The 22,819-nt window shown below is 37.6% G+C and overlaps 1 protein-coding gene across 1 annotated transcript; it reads right to left on the minus strand.

Annotated features, from left to right (window-relative positions):
- Window positions 1-1,627: 1,627 nt before the first annotated feature.
- STRAP (serine/threonine kinase receptor associated protein) lies at window positions 1,628-21,877 on the minus strand. The gene is made up of 10 exons (XM_066355150.1): window positions 21,447-21,877; window positions 20,576-20,711; window positions 12,201-12,282; window positions 11,262-11,334; window positions 10,124-10,220; window positions 9,379-9,516; window positions 6,078-6,214; window positions 3,856-4,005; window positions 2,673-2,738; window positions 1,628-1,720 (listed from the first exon to the last, which is right to left on the minus strand). The coding sequence occupies exons 1-10, from the start codon at window positions 21,556-21,558 to the stop codon at window positions 1,659-1,661; spliced, it is 1,053 nt and encodes a 350-aa protein (XP_066211247.1). The 5' UTR covers window positions 21,559-21,877; the 3' UTR covers window positions 1,628-1,658.
- Between the last annotated feature and the right edge of the window lie 942 nt (window positions 21,878-22,819).

Raw genomic sequence — 22,819 nt, forward strand, 5'->3', positions numbered from 1 at the left:
AACCCATACATAGATGGGATATAAAAATGAGACTCAAAGACATGGACAAGAATGTGATGGTAACAGGAGGTGGGGTGGTGGGGTGGGGAGGGGGCGAGGAAGGAGAGAGGGGGTGGGGGGAGGGGAGGGGCACAAACAAAACCAGAAAGAAGGTGAGGGAAGACAATTTGACTTTGGGTGAGGAGTATGCAACATAATCAAGTGTCAAAATAATCTGGAGATGTTTTCTCGGAACATATGTACCCTGATTTATCAATGTCACTGCATTAAAATTAATAAAAATAAGATAAAAAAAAAAAGATTATGCCCTAACCAACCCTACTATCCAGCCAGGGCCATATAGTTCAGGGGCACTATATGTCGCACTGAAAATTGTGAATTTCTGTAGGCAAGAAAACCAAACCTCCTGAGAATATTCTTGTTCCGGTAATTCTTCCTCAGAAAGCCCCCTAGTGTAAGAGAACAGGTAATATATATGGTAACCATTAAGAATCAGTTTGTGTTCAAAAATATCCAGGTGTAAAACATAAGGTACCTACTAAAGATATATTTCCGGGCAGAGTGTCACCTGGTAGGGGCTTGCTGGGTCGGAGCACATGCGGGAGTGTCTCTGCCTACCTGCCTCTCACTTAAAAATAAAAATAAAAGTATTTCCAAGCACTAGATTTAATACCCCCTTCAGATTTTAAAAGAGAAATACAAGTCTAAACTCAGTTGATTTACTTCATTGGACAGTTGATAACAATGCTTTTTGAATGCCGATCCGAACTTCAAGGATAAAGTAAATAAACAGGGCGTGTCTACATGACCTCATTTTGATCAAATTTTTTCTATGTCTATATGCACACAGGATGCACTAATGTGTATTAATGTTCACCGAGTTTTAATACATTTTTGGGGTGGTGAGATTTGAGTTATTTTCCTATCTTTCAGCTAATTCTGAATTTTTTTCCTAATAATTACAATGTGTCATTTAAATAAGTCATTATTCTCAAGGTTTTTGAAGGCAGGTCAAGCATTTCTATCCTGTCTAATCCAATTTCAAAATTAGGAAATAATGCTTATTATAGGTTCTTTAATCAGATTGTTTTCATACAGTTATGGTGTGATGCCCATTTACAAAACTCAATTCAATTTTTCCCAAGAAACAAACATTGTTTTGTTTTAGAGACAATTTATTTAGACAACTAAAAACAATTAGATGTTCAGAAGCAGTGTACAATGAAGGAGAAAACAAACTAGTTACTTTGTCACATATACCCTCTTTACAATGAAAGCAAAAAAAAAAAAAGCTTTCTGCTTTAAGGGAAAAGTAAGAAAAATAGGCCAATATATTTTTCTTCTTCATAATAACAAACAGCTACAGAAAATCTAATTGTAGTAGGAGAAAACAGATGTTGGCTTGCACATAATTCGTTACAGACAACATGCCACCGTACCTGCAAGAACACAACTGCACCTGCCTTCATCTGACTCTCTCATTCTCACTTACGGTTGACCAGGTTGGTTAGTTCCAGTACAGGAGCTAATTCTTATTCCTCAACAGTTACTGCTCCATGTTTGTCTTACACAGAGACCAATTCTGGAAGGCTGATACTTTTCTCTGCTTGCTTTTTCAGTCCATAAGTTGTATACTCTTTGTGGCTTATGTATGATACTCAGGCCTTCACTTCAGGAGTTGAACTGTAGATAGAATCTGAGTTCTCTGAAGCAATTTCTTCTACAAAAAAATAAATAAGTAAACCACATCAGTCACCTTTATAAAAGAACCAAATCTACATTTCTGTGTAATGAAGAAATAAAGTGGGTTTTTTGTTTGTTTTAGTGTTCTGGTGTAGGGAAGCTCAAGAGTACATGCACATGCCATTAAAGACTAGACTAATAACATGTTAAATGAAGAAAGTTCACGTGTTTTACCCATGAACTCTTACACTGTAACTTAGCCTCCCGAGGTTGCCCCTCCTCAGCTAAATCTCCAAGCACTCCATCATATCTTTGAAAGATGACTCCTCCTTTATTTATTTGAACTTCAAATAATATACAATCAGGGCATATACAATTTGTAATTCTAGCTTTCAGAAAGAGCACTTATAGTATATAACAGGCACTTCATCAATGTTAAATAACAATTATAATCTTATCAATTTATTTATGTTAGCACCTGCCTCCTAAATTAGACTCTATGTTCAGTAAGTGTAACCAAAGCCTGACTGGTGGTGGCGCAGTGTGAATAGGGACGATGACGACCCAAGTTCAAAACCCTGAGGTCACTGGCTTGAGTGCGAGTTCATCTGGCTTGAGTATAGGATCACTGATATAATCCCCCCACCATCAAGGCACATATGAGAAGCAATCAATGAACTAAAATGATACGACTATGACTTGTTGCTTCTCATCTCTCTCCCTTCTTGTCTGTCTCTTTCTAGAAAAAATAAAATAAAAATAAGAGTTACCATCATTAGTCATGTCCATAATATATCCCTGTGCTTACTAGTATGCAGTAGGTATTTAACTATTTTTATAAACATACATATATCAATACATATTTAAATTGTCCATATTTTAAGTATGTTCATATTTAATAAATTTCCCTTGTCAATGAGTAAACCTCACATAACACTTCAATTCTAAGTTCCCTAAGATTCTACAAAAGTTAATTCATTAGTATTTACCTAGTTCCTCTTCTGTTGTCTCTGGAAAACTGATCTTTGGCTTTGCCAGCTCACCACTATCTTCTTCTATGAAAAGAAAAGCATTAATGATGACGTTAATTACAATATTACTAATAATAAAAAGAAAGAACTTGATAAGCAAGAAGAGTAAGCCAAGACTATTCCAAGCAATCATATATAAAATATAAAAGAAGCCACTCCTTTTTTAGTAATTATAATAGTATTATCTTCCCTCAAAAATTACTTTTAGGCTCATACAACTATGTTGGGACCAATAACTAAGTACTTTTATTAAAAACTAGTCTATCTGCCTGACCAGGCGGTGGCACAGTGGATAGAGCGTCGGACTGCAATGTGGAAGGACCCAGGTTCGAGACCTCGAGCCAGCTTGAGTGCGGGCTCATCTGACTTGAGCAAAAAAAAGCTCACCAGCTTGGACCCGAGATCACTGGTTCGAGCAAGGGGTTACTTGGTCTGCTGAAGGCCCGCAGTCAGGGCATATATGAGAAAGCAATCAATGAACAACTAAGGCGTCGCAACAAAAAACTGATGATTGAAGCTTCTCATCTCTCTCCGTTCCTGTCTGTCTGTCCCTATCTATCACTCTCTCTGACTCTCTCTCTGTTCCTGTGTAAAAAAACAACAACAAAAAAAACTAGTCTACCATATTAGTAAGAATCAGAAAGTTATCTACTCAAAGGTTAAATATAGTTACTTATAAATTATTTATATTGCTCTCTAAACAAATTTTTTAAAATTTTTTTATTTATTCATTTTAGAGAGTGTGAGAGAGAGAAAGAGAGAGAAAGGGGGGAGGAGCAGAAAGCATCAACTCCCATATGTGCCTTGACCAGACAAGTGCAGGGTTTCGAACCGGCGACCTCAGCATTCCAGGTCGATGCTTTATCCACTGCGCTACCACAGGTCAGGCCAGCTCTCTTAACAAATTTTGAATTAGGTCCATTCCATTCACCAAATCTCTCAGTGTAAAAGTTCAGAAATAGAATAGATTATACCACAAAAAAATTTAAACTAACAAAAGAACACAGCCAATTTATAATGATAGGCTTTGCTTTCTGTAAACCATATTATATAATTTAAAATCTAAAGGAGACTAAAATAAAATTGATGAAAAGTGATATAAAATTAGTTTAATTTGATAACTTTGAATAAAAATTCTTACCAGGAAGTACACATTTCCAAAGGCCGTATGTTTTCCCTACCACAGTTTGCCATAGTCTCAAAGTTCCATCTTCAGAACCACTGGCATAGAGTTCTCCATCAGGACTAAACCTCACGCAGTGAATAGGACCAAAATGTCCTTTGTAGGATTCTGAAAGAGGAGAAGGGCTATTAGAGAATTTAATAATTATTAGGCTAGGTATTGATACATTAAAGAAAGTACTATCTATATTACTAGGACGGTGCAAAAGTCATAAGGACAAATACAAAAAACTGTATCTAATTAAAAATAAAATACTTTTCATCACCACGTGGCATCATGCCTACCATTTATTCCTAAATTATCCCTTTCCAATTCTAGTACACATTCTGGTTTCAGATTCTCTCTCTCTCTAAAGTAAGAAAAAATAAATAAAGCTTCATATCACAATAAAGAGAAAAAAGGGAATAAATTTAAACCTCCCCCTAACTTCTACAGAGAGTATATGTAAAATCTGTCAGTTCAATCCCAAAGTCTATACTCTAAACTAGTGGTAGTCAATCTGGTCCCTACCGCCCACTAGTGGGCGTTCCAGCTTTCATGGTGGGCAGTAGCGGAGCAACCAAAGTATAAATAAAAAGATAGATTTAACTATAGTAAGTTGTTTTATAAAGATTTATCCTGCCAAACTTAGCAAAAATCTGATATAAAGTACTTGGTAAGTAATTACTATTATATGCTTTAACTTGCTGTAACTCTGCTTTATAAATTTTATAAAGTTACTTCCCTACTTTATAAATCACCATTACTATAGAACCAGTGGGAGGTTAGAAAATTTTACTACTGACAGAGATACAAAAGTGGGCGGTAGGTATAAAAAGGTTGTCTACCACTGATGTAAACTCACAGCCAATTTAACAAGGAACCAATTCTTAATTATGACCAAAGAGGGCCACTAGATGGAGCTCTTTTACACTTTGACTCAATTTCTTACCAGACTGTATCTAGGGTCCACTAGTCATTCCATCACTATCATTGAGACAGGATCAATATTGATCCTTATATAATTTATGAAACTTAATGAGAAAATGTACACATAAGTAGTGGTCGTGGTGGTCTGTTTAAGTCATATCCTTTTTCATGAACTTTTCTTGTTTACTTTCTAATGCCTCATAACCTTATCAGTTTTCAAAGCTTTTTACTGGACCAATGTTCCAACTGTCTCCATAACTATTCAACTCAGGGACTCTCAAGCACCATCTTCCCCCATCTCAGAAAACTTTGAAAACTGACATTAAGTAAAAATTTTAAAAAAGGAACTCTTTCTTAAAAGCGACTTATATTTAAGCAATAAAGGGTGAACAGTAAACAATTAAAATAGATTCTGTACAGTTAATTCACCAAGGTTCCACTTATCCAACCCAAATCCACCAGCATTCCCAAAGAAACAAAACATAAAATTGTCTTTAGTTCTTTATGTATCATTCTAAAAAGCTTTGTTCACTGGGTAGTAAATCAGGATAGCTAAAAATAAAGTGGCAGCTTACAGACACAAAAGTATAAGAACAAAATACATTAGTTCAAAAAGCAAAAAGTATTTGGGAAGGCTAACATGCATAGTGAGAATCATACTATAAAATACCAAGTCCATCAGATTAAACAAAAAGTTAGGATGAGCATTAACTTCAAATTAATCCTACATGCCTTTCCTTTTCCTTTATTAAGGACTATTATCAAAACTAAAAAACATAATAAAATAAAATAAAAACCAACCCCCCCCTCTGATTCAGATCCTTAGGGTATCCCCACAATAGCTCTAGCTGTTCTCCCCCCGCACCATCCACCACAGAGCCTTAAGGATTACTATGCTGGCAAAGAGAAGGGGAGCTAGGTAGACACACTCCTTACCGGCACTATACTACAGAAAGAACAAGTCTCCTAGCTTCTGTTTAATGTAACTGTGACATAAGATTAATCTCCCCCAATAAATATAGTGCACTACTGTACAGAATGTCAGAATACAATAAATTCAAGTTAAAAGGAAAAGGTAAGTTGAGTTCAGCATACTTTGATTATAGTTCTATAAACATTTCTACCCAAAATGGATAAAAATCCTTTACTTTTTCACTTGGAAGCTACAAGCTTTAGTTAGCTGAAAAATTTGCTGAGGTCTTAATTACTGAACCTAACATTTGGGAAAGGTAACTACGTCGTTTTAAGGGCAGAAAAAAAGGACAACTCACCTAATTCTTCTCCACTGTTATAATCATACTTATAAAGTTTAAAATCTTCACCACCTGCAACAAGAAATTCTTTCTCAGGATGAAGAGATGCAGAGTTGATGGTTGCAGGAGCTTCAAAGGACTTAATTGGATCCAAACTACAAAAATATTTTAATAACAAACACAAATTTTCAATATTCCATAAGTAATACAAGAAAATAGTTACATTTAACTGGTCCTAAATTATGAAACTCAAGGAACAAGTCAACGTTCACTTCGTCAAATACAGTGATGTTAAAAACAAAAAAAAACCCTCTAAATATTAGCAAATAAAGTTCATTAGTGATCAATGTCACCCCATTAAATTTAATTTTCTAAAAAAAAAAAGTTCAAACTGATACTACGCCCAATTTGAGTTCATCCCAGAATACAAACTCATTTCGATAGAGGGATAGTCATTCTGTGCAGTGGATGTCTTCCTGGAAATGTGTGTGCTGGCTTAAACAGAAAAAGTTTTTACAATAGATAATCATATTACAGAATTATTTACATATTATTCACAATTGCTGAGAATTTATAAAACTTCTGCACATGATAAACCTTCAATCCCATAAAATAAAAACTGCTAAAACTGACTCAGTTTTTACTATCAGTCACTAAAAGAGTAACTAAATTTAAGATTACAGCTATATAATAAAAATCAATGCAGCCTGACCAGGCGGTGGCACAGTGGATAGAGCGTCAGACTGGGATGAGGAGGACCCAGGTTCGAGACCCCAAGGTCGCCAGCTTGAGTGTGGGCTCATCTGGTTTGAGCAAAGCTCACCAGCTTGGACCCAAGGTCACTGGCTCGAGCAAGGGGTTACTCGGTCTGCTGAAGGCCCACGGTCAAGGCACATATGAGAGAGCAGTCAGTGAACTAAAGTGTCACAACAAAAAACTGATGATTGATGCTTCTCATCTCTTCGTTCCTGTCTGTCTGTCTCTGTCTATCAATGCATAACATCAGTTTCACCTGAATATCAATGAATTTGGACACTAGCTCTTTTCCAGTCCAACCCTAAAAATCCTGAAAAGCCTCCAACACAAAACAGCGCATAGCAGCTCCTAAATGCCGCCATCCTATTCCCATCGCCACACACTACAAAGTGTGAAAACCAGAGTTAGTCCTGACTTCTAAGAGACGACTGAATAGAACTTTCCAGCTCAAATGTGAGAATATTCAATAGGCCGGCAAACCTCTGCCGCCAAAATGCAGCTTGAGGAGATAGTCTACAGTAGGACCACACATTGTACAGATCCAGGAGTGACCAATTAACACAGCTGTGCAATTTAATGGCTCTGTGAAACAGTATTCTATTTTTATTAATTCACTGTGTGGGTATATCAACTCCTTTACATTCTAATTGCTTTCGTCCAGTTTAACTACTTTTTCTCTCCTTCTGTTATTCACTGCAAGTAGCCGTTTTAGACAAAAGTTTAGGGCTGCTGACCAAAGCAGAATGTAGTATTCTATGGAAATCAATTAAGTAACATGTATACTAAGAATGTTAAACATGTTGCTACCCTTGGAACTGTACTTATACAGTTCTATTTTAAGGAAACCTTCAGAGATGCGCCATAATATTCACTGCAGTGCTAAAGCAGGGAAACTGACACATAATTTAGTAAAACCTATAATGCAACATACCGAGTAAAAAATGCTTTCAAAGAATTTTTAATGGATAAGAATATTTCAAAATAAAAATTATATTCATTAGGGTTCCCATCACCAACGGTGGGAAACCCCTGAAATGTACATACATAAAGAACAAAGAAAAAAAAAAAGACTGGTAGAAAATATAGCTATGATTAACACTCTGGAATCTATAATTACAGCATTGTGAGTACATTTTTAAATTATATTTTCTAAATTTTCAACAAGAACATTTATTATATTTATAGCCACAAAAATTAAGGTTGTTTATGCTAAGTAAAATAAGCCAGTCAGAGAAAGACAAGTACCATATGATTGCACTCATATGTGGAATCCAAAAAACAAAATATACCAGCAAACAAAATAGAAAGAAACTCAGATACAGAGAACAGACCGACAGCTATCAGAGGGAATAGAGGTTAGGGGGACAGGAGAAAAAGTGAAGGGATTAGGAAAAGGAAAAAAAACTGTATCGATACAGACAATAGTGTGGGGACTGCAGGAGAAAGGAAGGTGGGGTGAGATGGCAGAACGTAGAGGAATAGACGGCGATGGAGGGAGACTTGACTTGGGGGGTGAACACACAATGTTATATACAGAAGATGCACTGTAGAATATTGTACCCGAATCCTGTATAATTCTATTAACCAATGCCACCTAACTACAGTATTTCCCCTGTATAAGACACACCAGTTTTCAAAAAATTTGGGGTCTAAAAATTGGGTGCACCTCATATAGTGGTTGCAGATTTTTTTTTCTACTTGCATTTCCCGCTTGAGGAATTGTATGAATTTTATGATGAATAAAACTTGAGTTCAATAACTGTATGCAATCCATTTTTTTCAAATTTCAGACCCCAATATTAAGGCACATCTTATACATGGGAAAATACGGTAAATTCAATTAAAACTTTTTTAAAAGTTGTTAAATTTTAGTCCTGGCTGATTGCTCAGTGGATAGAGCATTGCTCCAGTGCATGGAAGATGTCCCAGGTTCAATTCCCAGTCAAGGGCACACCGGAGAATCAACCATCTGCTTCTCCTCTCCCCACTCCCAACCTTCTCTCCCCCTTTCCCTCTCATAGCCAGTGGCTTGATTGGTTCGAGCATGGCCCAGGTGCTGAGGTGCTGGAGAACATCAGTTCAGGCACTAAAAAATAGCTCGGTACTCAAGCATCGGCCCATGATGGGGTTGCCAGGTGGATCCCATTCAGGGCACATGCAAGGGTCTGCCTCACTATTTCCCCTCCTCTCACCTAAAAAAAAAAAAAGTTGAACATGCAATACCTGACTATTTAGTAAGGGGCATTGACCTCTTTTCCCTTAGCTTATAAAATAAAAAAACAGTCAACACAACAATAGGCCATCTGGTATGAATGAATTAAAATTACACCTATTTCTTTTTTATCAGATTGGCAAAAAATATATATTATTTTAGTGTGCCATAGAATTTTAGTAATTTGTTTGTGCCATGAGATGAAAAAGCTAAAAATCACTTTTATATAGTATAGGTCAAAATTTGCCTTTTCAAGAGTTATGCACCTTTTCATAGACGTCTTCTAATTTGTAAGTACTTGAAGTTATCCTTTGTTGCCAAAAAGAAAATGAAGGTATTTTTTAGACGTACCTTACTGCACTATGAAAAGCAATAGATCGTCCGTAAGTTATTACCAGGATCTCTCCCTCAGGAATATATTCCATACTGCTAACAGACATATTAAAATTTAGAGATTTCACTTCTGTCATTGTAGCATGATCCCAAAGGCTGCAAAAAACAAAAAGAGGAAAAATGTGGTATTTACTTATTTAAGAAAAAAGCTTAAATCCTAATTACATCTGCAGATTAACCAATAATCACAATTGTAAAACAGTCTCCATCCCAACTCATAAAGTACAGATGATACACAGAGTACAAGGCCAAATTATTTGGTAGTTTATTGATGAAGTCAACTTTAGTAGTTAAATACACTTCCCAAGCAATTCAGCAAAATACACCATCAAGACTTTCTGGTCTTAATTTAGTTAACTTCAGTGGTGCTCTAATAATGGCTCCTACATTTTTGTGAACCTGATGACCATGTCACAGAAAATGACATCAGGGGTTTCATGGATCCCTATAGCCAACCTATTCCTGACCCAGGTTAAGAGCACCTGTCTATAAAGATGTTAGTAGTTTTAATTAAGTGTTTTGTGAATTCCACTGTTTACAATAGCAAATGGACACCTCCAGAGAAATGTAACCCATGTGCTGCTGAAGTTTTCATGTTCAGAGACAATTCTTCCTACATAATAGTTAAAAAAAAGATTTAAAATATAAGCTCTAAGGTCACATTTTTTTTTCAACTTTAAATTATTGAAGAAAAATTACTTACTGAACAGTTTTATCATCAGCTGAAAGAATCTGTTTATCTTCACTGCACCACAGAGCCTTTTTAATGCCAGAGGTATGACCACTGATTTCCTTAGGTTCTTAAGATGAAACAATTTAAAATACATTTAATATATGATCTCTAAAACTGAGTAATATTGGAACAATAAGTAAAAAAACCCACATTTTAAATTGGACTGCAACTTTATAAAGCCCAGAACAATTCAAACTAGTTTACATAGAATATATTTAATTTTCCCATATTGAAACAAAAATTTTTCTGCATGAGCAAAAAACCCAAGAACTATGATGTTATATGTAGCAAAGTAAATACGTCCCTCCCTCCAGGCTACTTTTCTGCTTTCAAAAGCATTACTGCATCACAATAAAGTAAAAGAATAAGTAATGCGGCATAATTTAATAAGAATACGGGCCAAGGAACAAGAAAGCCTGAGCTGTTCCTAGTACTATCACTAACCCTGGACCCCTCATCCAAGCCACAATTCTAGTTCTATGTAATCTTACAGAAACAACTGTGTAAATATGTACAACTAAAAGTATGTTAAGCATATCACTGCTTACATTTAAAATTTGCAAACAGCTTAAATAGGCTATAATAAGATTGGTTAATTCACTTATTCATAGGGATAAAGAACCATATAGTCACTAAAAAACTGTATATTTAAATATACAAAAAAATTATTAACTGCATATTTTAAAAATTCTTCTGAATAGTACACTCACATGGTTCAAAAATATAAACAATACAATATATGTACACAGGGAGAATTCTCACCCTTCTCATTTTTTATAGATAACTTTCTTACCAAAAGATAGTAACATTGTTGTAAACCTTTTAAAACTCAGTATCACTTTAAAATTTTATCAGTACAAATTTTTAAACTGTAAGAAGGCTATACAAGCACAATATAGTAAATAAGTCAATATTCAAAAATATATCTGCACAGAAAAAAGAATATAAGCAAAATTAAAGATGTTAACAGCAATTAATACCGGATAATGACTTATATTTTCATTTTTTTCCGTATCTGAGTACTGAACATGAACAAAATTTAAAAACCAGAAAAAGTCATTTAAATTAAAATGAAATAAAACCACAAACATGTATAAATTATGCTTACCTGCTTCAGGTTTGTTCAAGTCATATATACGTAACAGTTTATCCTGTCCCGCAGTTAACAAGTAATTACTATCCTGAGAACATAAACAAGTAAAATGTTACTAGATTAGCCATTTTAATGGTTCTATCTCTGTCAAACATCTTTAGCACCAAACAAAACCCAAACAAAGCTCACAGGTGTCACAAGGAGATACAGTCATTGCTAGCCATATCGTGCTTTTTGTGGACTCACTGTATTGTGGATTTTTAAATTGAATATATCTAATTTTGTATTACAAATTTTTAGCTATATCATGGGATTTTGCGTTATATAGGTATTTTTATATATTTATTATCTTAATTATTTACAAAGTGTTTAAGAGCATAGGAAGTATTTATAAGACTGTGGGAAATAGCAGTGTGGGAAAGGTTTATAAGTGTGGGGAGTGTTTATAAAGCCTTAAAATATATATAAATAATAAAATAAATATAAGGTTGTGCTTCGTGGATCTTCACCTATTTTGGGGGTTCTGGAACCTAACCCCAGGACAGACGAGGGACCACTGTACAACACATGCCAAGTACTTCTGAGAAGACATTATAGAGCATTTTTCATAATGCCAAAGCCCTTTAAACTTCCTAGTCCAAATGTGTTTCACCACCTACCACATAAATTCCCTTAATCCGCCCTGATCCAGCACCCCATCCTACTGAGTAGTTCTTCAGTGAATTCAGATTTATCCTTTCCCTTCTGCAAGTAGTTGGGAAACATTATTTGGGCATTTTAAATGTGTGTTGCTGTTAATGGAGAACTGATACAAGAATTTCAGGCTATTTTAAAAGCCTCATATCATTAACTAAGAAAAAAAACATTTGTACAAATCCCAAATACCCACCCCCCGAACCAAATACACAAACAGCAATTTAAGTCTTTAAAAAACACACTCCCATTTTTTGATACCTGCGTAAAATCCACAGACTTGACAATGTGTTTATGAGCCAGGGTCATCAATTCATCTCCTGAGACAGCATCCCACACTTTGCTAAAAACAGAAAGTAAAATTAAAAGATAAATATAATAGTAATTTTGAGGACTAAGTACCAAATAATTTAGATATGTGAAATGTTACATATTATAAATGCATTATATATCTCCATCATTTCTAATATCCTACCACTGAGTTCATTTGATAAAATATTTAAACAAGTTTAAAGGAAAAGAAATTTCTCTGTAAAAGCCATATAACCAATCTAATTTTGACAACAGAAAAGACCTATGAACTTAAGTCAATGAGATCCATGAACACATCCTTACTTTTATTTTTGCCTATAGCCATATTTTAGCAAGACTACAAAAAACTGTTTAACAAATTTTTAGTTTCACCTTTCCAATATTTTCCCTATTCTCTCATGTACGTGCAAAACAAAAAATAAGGAATCCTTTAAAAAATTTTACAGGAGAATAAAAGGTCCAGATATAAATTACATAACATTTTAAATCAATACAATAGAAAATACTCTCCCCATCACTTCCTCAGAATTGACTCTTAAATTCTCAAATCCTAGTCCAATTAACTTCTTCCCAAAATATCAGTCTTTGATTATATAATGCTATCATTGAGGATTTTTTAAAAATGTTTATTGATTTTAGAAAGGAAGGAAAAAAGAAAGAGAGAGAGACAGGAACATCAATCTACTCCTGTATGTGCGCTGACTGGGGATTGAACTGGCAACCTCTGTGCTTCAGCATGCTACTCTTGTCTAACCAACCAAGCTATCCATGCCCACTGAGAATTTTTCATCTCGGCTGCATGTTTTCTTTCCCTGACTCATCCCAATCAAAAATATATGTGGTTGTGTCTATAAACATGTATTATGTCTATATATGTCAGGGAATAATGAAATATCCCTAAATAAAAATGCATAGTTTGCATACAGGGAAGAGAACTATTAAGAGTGAACAGTTGGCACTGGCCAGTGGCTCAGTGGATAGAGAGTGGACCCGGTATATGGACATCCCAGGTTCAAGTCCCAGTCAGAGCACACAGGAGAAGTGTCCATCTGCTTCTCCATCCTTTCTCTCCCCCTTCTCTTCCCCTTCCCCTCCTGCAGCCAGTGGCTCAATAGGTTTGACCGTGGCCCCAGGCGCTGATGATGGCTCGAAGGGTCTGAGCCTCAGCCTCAGGCACTTAAAAATAGCTCAGTACTTGAGCACTGGCCCAAGATAAGGGTTGCCAGGTGGACCCCAGTTGGGGTGCATGTAGGAATCTGCCTCACTATCTCCCCTCCTTTTGCCTAATAATATGAACAGCTATGATCCCTAAAGGTTTCCATTTTAATGTAATCAACATTTATTTTCAGGAATAAAGTAAAAACAAAGAAAAAAAAAGCAAGGGGCATCTTTCCTTCATTTACTCAATAAACACACAATAAATATGTCAAATATATATTTTATGTGATTCCAGACTAGTGCTAAGGCATAAAGAGAGAAAAGAAATGATCCCCAAGAAAGCAGCTGCCTTAGTAGAGCTTTAGCTGAGGGGAAAATCATCCATTAAGTAATCCATTAAATTCATATAATTAAACAGAAAAAATACACTACTAATAATACTAGAAAGTCCAGAAAAATATAAGCAGTGCAAGCCAATAGTCTTAAAGAGCAAGTAGAAATATACCAGAACAACAAAAAACAGACTATTGCAGAAAAACATAAATAGCATGTACAACAGTTTAAAAAAAACCATGACTGCCCATCTAACAGCAATAAATATGTATAGTAATAATACAAATATTGCCTATTACATTTGAGTCATGAGTAGCTAAATAATATACATATTCTCAGGAAAATAAAGTCAACTATGAGTAGTATTGATATTAAACTGCAAGAAATGAATACTTGTAGTGTATTCATTTCTCTTTGTAAAGCAAACCAGCTCCTATCTCTCCCATTTCCAATTCAATTCTCTCTGGCCCAGACCTACTTTCCCGACATTACTTTGCATGCCCTCTCTGAATCTAGTCATACCAGACTATAAACCATTTCTCAAACAAGCCATGTATTTTCTTCCAATGTCTTTGTTGAAATTGTTCTCAGCTATCCAAAGTTCTACTCGACCTCAGGACTCATTTCAAATGCTTTTGCTTTATGAAACCTTTAGCCATCTCAGCTCCAGCCTCCAGTAACCATTCCTTTCTTTTCTTCCACAGAACTCAGCTTATCCTGATTATGTGTTTTTCTTTTTTTGCTTTGCTTTTGTTTTTAGCCTATGTTTATTAATCACAAGGAAATCAGAGATAAAATCCCACAAAGATTAGGATTCCAGACTGCTGGGATGACAGAAGATGTAAAAAGTGAAGAAAATGGCAAATATACCTAAAATTTCTATCCTAGTTATTCACATAATATTCTTTAAGATACTAATTACAACTACATATTTTTTTTAATGTTTATTGTATTGATTTGAGAGAGAGAGAGAGAAACAGGAACATCAATCTGCTCCTGTGTGTGCCCAATCGGGAATCGATCTGGCAACCTCTGCACTTCGGGATGATGCTCTAACCAACTAAGCTATCCGGCCAGAGCTATTTCAAGTATATTCAATAATCTTCAAGCCCTCCCTAAAATCTTAAGATTCTGCTTATATCATGTCCACTCACTCTGAGGAGGAAAGAACTGGCATGAGTAAAGCAGTATTGTCCAGAGGGGTGCAGTATCTATAGTCTTTCTCCTCTGATTTAGAAACACTACTAAAACTGTGGATGGCATTCTGACAGAGCATGTTCTAATCACTTGTACTAACTTTGGAATATTTTCACTATAGTTCTAAAAAGGGTTTAGAGTCCTCAAAAGAAATTAAAATAGCCTATATGTTTCCTAATGTATTTTTCAATCTCCAGGAAAGAAACTAGGATCAACTAACTGGCTGCAATAAAGCATCATCACCAATACCCTTTCTTTCTTTTTCTTTTCCAGGTGAGAGGAGAGGTCAGTGAGGCAGACTCCTGCATATGCCCTGACTGGGATCCACCCAGCAACCCCATCTGGGGCCGATGCTTGAGTACCAAGCTACTTTTAGTGCCTGAGGCTGATACGCTCCAACGAAGCCATCCTCAGTGCCGGGGGAACACACGAACCAACCAAGCCACTGGCTATGGGAGAGGAAGAAGGAGAGAATGTAGAGAGGAATGGGGGAGGACCAAATGGTCGCTTCTCCTGTGTGCCCTGACTGAGAATTGAATCCAGGATGTCCACACATCAGGCTGACGCTCTATCCATTGAGCCACCGGCCAGGGCCACCAATACCCTTTCATCAGCCGATGAAGCATTTAGTTTAGGCACAACTCATGAAGCACTTATCTTCCTAAACTACTGATACTTCTTATATTTCCAGTTTCTTTCTTATAATAACCACTATCTGTTGAACACTCTTCATATTCTGAGAATAAACTTACAAGTCCCAAAAGAGGGGCTACTTTTTAAAGTATGAACAAACTATTTTAGAAAAAACTGCCTATCTCAATATGTTGACCAAGTCATCAAAAAGATTATATTACCAATGACTAATTGAGAAACTGATCAGAGAAAAACGAGATCTTTCTAATGGTTTTCAAGAGAGAAAAAGTGATCATACACTTTGGTTACCCGTAGTACAGATTGCTGGGCCCCACCCCAGGTCTATTCAAATACTGAGAACAGAGCACAGTCTTCTCTGCCTTTGGAACTCTCTCCACATGACTTTTATGGGAGAAAAGTGGGTGCTAAGAGGATCGTGGGAAGTAATGCTAACATTAGCTTTATGAACTAAAAAAATACAAAGAGGATGGTGTTTCAGAGACAGTGTACTCATCACCTGACTCAACTGCCCAAATCACCTCAAGATAACATCCTAAACTGACCCACAGATCAGCCCTGCTGAATATATTTTCTCCACAAGAAACAGGAACAAAATTTACCTATGGTGCCCCAACCGACTGGCTCAGTGGATAGGGCCTTGGCCCAGCATGCAGACATCCTGGGTTCGATCCCCAGTCAGGGCACACAGGAGAAGCAACCATCTGCTTCTCTCGCCCTCCCTCACCCCTTCTCTCCTCTTCCCCTCTCACAGCCATTGGCTTGACTGGTTCGAATGTCAGCCTCAGCACTGAGGATAGCTCAGCTGATTCCAGCATTGGCCCCAGATGGAGCTGCAGGTTGGATCCCAGTCAAGGCGCATACGAAAGTCTGTCTATTTCCCTTCCTTTCACTTAAAAAAAATAAAATTACCCCTGAATAAACAAGGCATTAATGATTTTTCTGAGAAACATAAGAATAGGGGGATAAAAGAACTTCCTAAAAATGATTTATACAAACTATGACTAATCAGGTAAGTTGAGGGAGCTATTCTTCAGCTGGATAAAGTTCCATAATAGCAAAGCCCCCCACAAGTCACTAAAAGAGGAGAAAGTTTAAGAAGCATCCCATGATCAAACTGGAAATACAAAGTGTGACTAGCACGTGAACTCAGCCCTACCTAGCATGAAGGCTTGTTTATGTCTTTGCCATTGTATCATTGCACCTAAAAGCCCTAACTGAGGGAGAAAAATAGTATTCCTTCTTCACATTTATATGTACTCAAATGTCTTGTAATATAAGTTACAAAATAACATATGATTTTGGTTTAGTAGGGGTGGTAGCTATCAGATTTTAGGCAATGTTCTAAATATTAGGAACATATAAACTCATTTAAGCCTGACCAGGAGGTGCAGCCATGGATAGAGCATTTAACTGGGATGCTGAGGACTCAAGTTCAAAACCACAAGGTCGCCTGCTTGAGCGTAGGATCATAGACATGACCCCATGGTTGCTGGCTTGATTGAGCCCAATGGTAGCTGCCTTAAGCAAGGGGTCACTGGCTCAATTGGAGCACCCCTCCCCCATCAAGGCACAACTGAGAAAACATTCAATTAATAACCAAGGTGCCACAACAAAGAATTTATGCTTCTCATCTCTCTCCCTTTCTATTTGTCTCTCTCTGCTTCTAAAAAAACAAAAACAAACTCATTTAATATTCACAATCAACATATGAGGTAAGCACAATTACTATTCTCATTTTCATAGACAATGAAACTGAGAAAAGGGGAGGTTAAAGTTCCCAAGGTCACAGAGCTCTAGAATTTAAGCACAGAATTCAAGTCTAAATCAGCGTTCATGCTTTGAATACTATTGTACAAATAGAAACAGACTTGAAACAGTAAGAAAGCACAAAAAAACAACACTGCACACCTATCCAGACCTATCTTAAAACTTGTGATTTGGGTTATTAATGCTCTGTAAGAGACCTAAAAACAAAGGTAACTGTTCCGGTGGCAGCAAGAAAAATCCTGACTATTTTCATGATTCTGTTAAGTATTTAAAGTGCCATTTTCCACGCCCTTTTCTTGCTCCCTTTCAGAGTAACTATCACATGAATACTAATTTCTATCTAATAACCTTTCCTTCTTTCCTTGAGGACTGGCATTATAATTTAGCCAAATGTACAAACCGAGAGTCTTCACACATTATACAGAGACAGGCATCCTTCCTAATAAGTTTTTGCTCACATCTTAAAGATCAGAACAAGAACCAAGCAGAGGGTGATTAAACATCTTGCTCAAGTAATTAACAATGTAGGGCCAGATAACACAGAAACTGAGGTTAACAAAAAATGCATCTTTCCAAAACTGCAATGCAAAAGACTGTCTTCTTTACTAAAGTCGTAGTGTCTAAAATTCTGTTCTATTTATAACTTAATTATATTAAATTTATAAAACTACTTTACTAAATATTAACATGTCACCACTACACTGAGACCTAGTTTCAGTAATGACATTTTTAAAATTTACTTCCCAAATATTTTTAATATCGAGTTATTAATCCTAATTTTCTACCTCTTGTATAAAATCAATGAGATTCATTCCAAATGACAATGTTACATTCCAGAAGCAAAATCAAGATCTAAAATTCAGCTCTGGCCGGTTGGCTCAGTGGTAGAGCGTCGGCCTGGTGTGCAGGAGTCCCGGGTTCGATTCCCAGCCAGGGCACACAGGAGAAGCACCCATCTGCTTCTCCACCCCTCCCCCTCTCCTTTCTCTCTTCCCCTCCCACAGCCAAGGCTCCATTGGAGCAAAGTTGGCCCGAGTGCTGAGGATAGCTCTGTGGCCTCTGCCTCAGGCGCTAGAATGGCCCTGGTTGCAACAGAGTAACGCCCCAGATGGGCAGAGCATCACCCCTGGTGGGCGTGCCGGTGGATCCCGGTCGGGAGCATGCGGGAGTCTGTCTGACTGCCTCCCCGTTTCCAACTTCAGAAAAATACAAACAAAAAAAAGATCTAGAATTCATCCATCCTTTGGTCTTTTGCTTTAGAGAATTCCCTCAAGTTATTTAACTTACAAGCATAAGGTACTGAATAAGCAGGGATGCCAAAAATATATGATATGGCTCCCAACCTCATGAAGTAATGACATATAAATTAATTAAGTACTATACAAATGCCAGAAGTTCTAACACAGGGAATGGTGTGAGCACAAAAGAAGAAATAGACACCTTCACCTTCCAGCACTTCCTAAGTCTTCCTTGTCTGAGCATTTCTTTTATTTCCTATTTTGACCTCCCATAATTAACAATCAAAGGAATATCTGTCACATTATACTCATGCATGCTAACATCTAAAGCAACATTTGACCCGAAGCAGTTGACATTAAAAGAACTTATATAAAACCAAGCAGTTTCTTATTTTATCAATATTATACACAATCACAACAAGGCACAGCATAAAGCCTTACAGTGATTATGCACAAAGACACAACAGCAGTCTACTTCATTGAAGACACAGGGAAAGAAGTTCAGACTAACATTTATAACTTTCCTTACTGATCTCTCACCATCTCAAATATAATTCCATGTAATCACTGTTATATCCTTCTTATTTTTGGACTTATTTTTTTTTTTACCGAGTAAAATTCATTCTGTGGTACAGAAGTCTTTTTAGTTTCAACAAATGCATTCATGTACCCACTACTGCAATCTGCCTTTATTTTTCTTAATAATCTTGGCATGTTAATTTGCTTGAAACAAAAGAGCAAAATTGTTCCTCAGTGTGAAATTGTCCTAAAAAAACAGGACCACTTTTACTCTCCAGACTATTAAGTCTAATTAATAAAGTCTATTATAGGTACAATAACTCTTGACATTGTCTTCATTAAACAGTTAAGTGTCTAAGTCAGAAACACAGTTAGAAACTAGATACCAAAATTATACAAAATATGATACATGCCCACAAAGGGAAAGCCGGTCATTGCAAGTCACTCTAATAACATATACAAAAGCCAAAAATCAAAAAAGGTAAAATGTATTCTGGCAACAAGTAATAGCCAGTCTGCAGGGCATATGTGTGGCAGTGTCAGATGATGCTGATGAACTAGAATGAGGCCAAATTTAAAGTGCCAGCAATTGAAATTTAACATTTAAGTCAGTGGTTTAAAGGCTGCCCATCAGAATCACTCAGAGCAACTTTAGGGAAGAAAAAAAAACAAAACAAAAACTAAGCTGGGCACTCCATTCCAGACCAAATCAGAATTTCTTGGACATCTGCATCTGAATATTTTAAATGCTCCTCGAGTTATTCTGATGTACACCCAAGATCATAAACCACGGACAGAGCAGAAGAAATACAGGAAGATTACTAGACAGAGAAGTGACATGATGAAATCTGCTTTTAGGAAGACAGCTGGCAGCATTATGGAAGATGAATAGATGGAAAGAGCCTAATGAAGGGATCTGAACAAAGGCAGTGGTAGAAGAAACATTGTAGTCAGGAAGCATTTCGCTGGGAGAAACATAGATGAAGAAATCTGGATGTTAAGGAAAAACCAAGAACTTTAAAAACTTAGAAAATGAACAGTAATTCAGTTTGGAAGTTTTAAATATGTCTAAAGCCTGTTAACAAAAACTGAAAGTGAGATTCAGCAAAAAATTTAGGGCCACCATCACACTAGAAAGTCATAACGAGTGGTGTCTAGCACTCAGGAAGCACTGTGGAGGAGTATCTGTAAACAAGATCACCAACATTCACTATCTGGAGTGCTTGTTAATAACGTAGATTTCTGGGTCCCAATCCAGACACACAGAATAAATCACTTAAGTCTGAAATTTCTGAGAACTACTTAAGTGAAAGAAGTGGACAGGACCAGGGTGGAATTTTGGTGAGAACAAATATCAAGTCTATATACATTTCACTTCATGAATTTAGAATGAAGTTTGATTATTTCAGAACACAACCCACAGAGACCTTCCAAGTCAGCCATGTTAGCTATACTTACGCTGTGAAATCGGCAGCGGCGGTGGCTGCTTTGGTGGCATCCTTATTCAATGTCGCACCCCAGACAGCACCTTTGTGACCCAAAAAAGTTCCAATCCAGTCTCCTGTATCCCCCTGGCGTAGCATAGGTTTACCATCTAAAAATATTTTAAAAGAAACATGATTTAGAAGTTTATTTAAAATCTTGGATTCAAACATAAAAATGATCATGATCATTAACAAAGTGGAAAACTGCTATCTAACTATTCTCAGTCACTGAGGTCACTAAGGAACACCCAGAAATAAATGAACATAGTTAACAATGTATGTCTAAGTTAACTAAAGTAATTAATAAATTAACTGAAGAACTAAGCTCTCTGGGAAGCATCTGTTAATTCAGTGGGAAGAGTAATGCTATGTATCAAAATCTAGTACCGAGTCTTAACTTGGACAAGCATATTAACCTAAAATCTCAATGTCCATTTGAAAAATGGGGGTAACGCTACAAAGGAATATCCAATGAGGTAAGGGGAGGGACGAGTCTTTGTAAAATAAGGTGAGGTATTACTTGGTCTGGCCTAGTATCTCCATTTCCCAAACCGTTGAAAGGGATTTACAGTTTGCTGGCCGGGCGTCTGGACAAGTGCTCGGTCCCACTTCTCCAGAAATAGCAATAAAAGTAAAATGAGACGACTCAGTTGGAGGAACTACTTGTACGTCAGAGAAGCTGCTCTCGGCTCCAGGTGTGGGGGTCCAAACACTACTGCTCTGGCTCTCAGCTCCCAGGTTGACATCCTCACGAGCCACCCACCCCCGGCACGCGGCGCGCGGGCTCCACTCCCTTCCGGCCCAGCCCCAGCCCCCCGGAGACCCGCACCAGCGGCCCCGATTACCTTTGCACGCACTGATTAAGAAATAGCCATACGGCGTGATACCACTGAAGGCCAGATCAACCACAGGCCGCGTGTGGCCAGAGCAGGTGAGCGGAGTCTGCCTCATCGCCATGGCGGCGGCGAACCGAGCGAGCGGGACGGGGAGCCGAGAGTAGTCTGGTTCTTTTCTCTCAACCGCAGTGCCTGTAGCTCCTCAAGGCCCCCGCCCAGGCACTGGGGCTGGGCCGGGACACGAGAAAAGGAGGCCAACCCGGTGGCACTGAGGTCAGGAAAGGCTTAGGGATGGGTCCGGGAGTCTGCGATGGGCGACCGACAGCCGCTGAGGGAGGGAGAGGGAGAGAGGGAGGAAAAAAGGGGGAGGGGGAACCACACAACCGGCGACCAGGACCCGCACGATCCACGCCGCTACCGGCAGGACGTGACGATTGTAATGACACTAGCGTCCGCCGGCAGTGACGTCTTGGGACAGCAGCGCGCAGGCGCGAGTTCAGCACCCGTAGGGCACGTGATGCTGTCCCTGCGCCGGCTTGCTTTGGCGCCTGGGGGCGCTCTAGGCCTTTTAGTTAAGTCCCTCTTGCAGCGCTCTGACCTGCGCTTTGCCGCGCTGCTAGTCCCCGACCGAGTTTGCCCGATGCACTTCTGCTCCGCTCAGACCCTCTAGCTGGCGGATCCTGTGCAATAACTAGCAACACAGCCATTAGGACTGTGTCGGTATCTGAACAGAGGTGCTTTCAGTGGCGGTCCAAACCAGCAAACAACTTCTAAGAACTTTTTTTTTCAATTTTTATTAACAACTATATAGGTAGCTCCTCTGGGATTGTTTACAAGTAAGACCCTTAAGAAAAATAATTACGCCAGCCATCTCTTCTGTTATGTGACATTCCTGTGTTGCTAGTGTTTCAGACATGAATGTTAGGCGGATTTAAAAATAGTTGAATTTAATTTTTTTTTTTTGAGTTCAGAGGTCGCTAGAGCAGTGATCCCCAAACATTTTTGATGAAATACATTAATAAAACTTGAGCCTGCACTCCTAACATACAGGTGACTTTTAAATTACATACATGTACATTGTAACACATAGACAAAGTACTTACACTAGAAGACTAAAAACTAAATTATAAGTAGAAATTCTAGTAGGGTCTTTCGGCAGTCAGCCCACTTGGGCATCTCTGCTCTATCAACTAGAACTGTTGATTAATTGCACATACAAAATCTTTCCTAAGCAAGAAAGGTCCTCTCTTAGGGCAAGTTTCTTAACGTTGATGATAGAATTTAAGCAGAAAACAGCAGGGATTTTTGTGACTCACTCACTACTTTGTCCCCAAGGTCATGTCTTGGCACATACCAATAAAATATTCAACCAGTACAAATGT

This window comes from Saccopteryx leptura, chromosome 1 (assembly GCF_036850995.1).
Source record: "Saccopteryx leptura isolate mSacLep1 chromosome 1, mSacLep1_pri_phased_curated, whole genome shotgun sequence".
Classification (NCBI taxonomy): Eukaryota; Metazoa; Chordata; class Mammalia; order Chiroptera; family Emballonuridae; genus Saccopteryx; species Saccopteryx leptura.

Bases quoted from the DNA above. Each gene is read 5' to 3' on its own strand.
- STRAP (XM_066355150.1), bottom strand. From the start codon at position 21,558: ATGGCGATGAGGCAGACTCCGCTCACCTGCTCTGGCCACACGCGGCCT. The intron at 12,283-20,575 runs GTAAGTATAGCT...TTCTGTTTTTAG, and splicing joins GCCGCTGCCGATTTCACAGC to CAAAGTGTGGGATGCTGTCT. The intron at 4,006-6,077 runs GTGAGTTGTCCT...CTCCTCTTTCAG, and splicing joins TAACAGTGGAGAAGAATTAG to AATCCTACAAAGGACATTTT.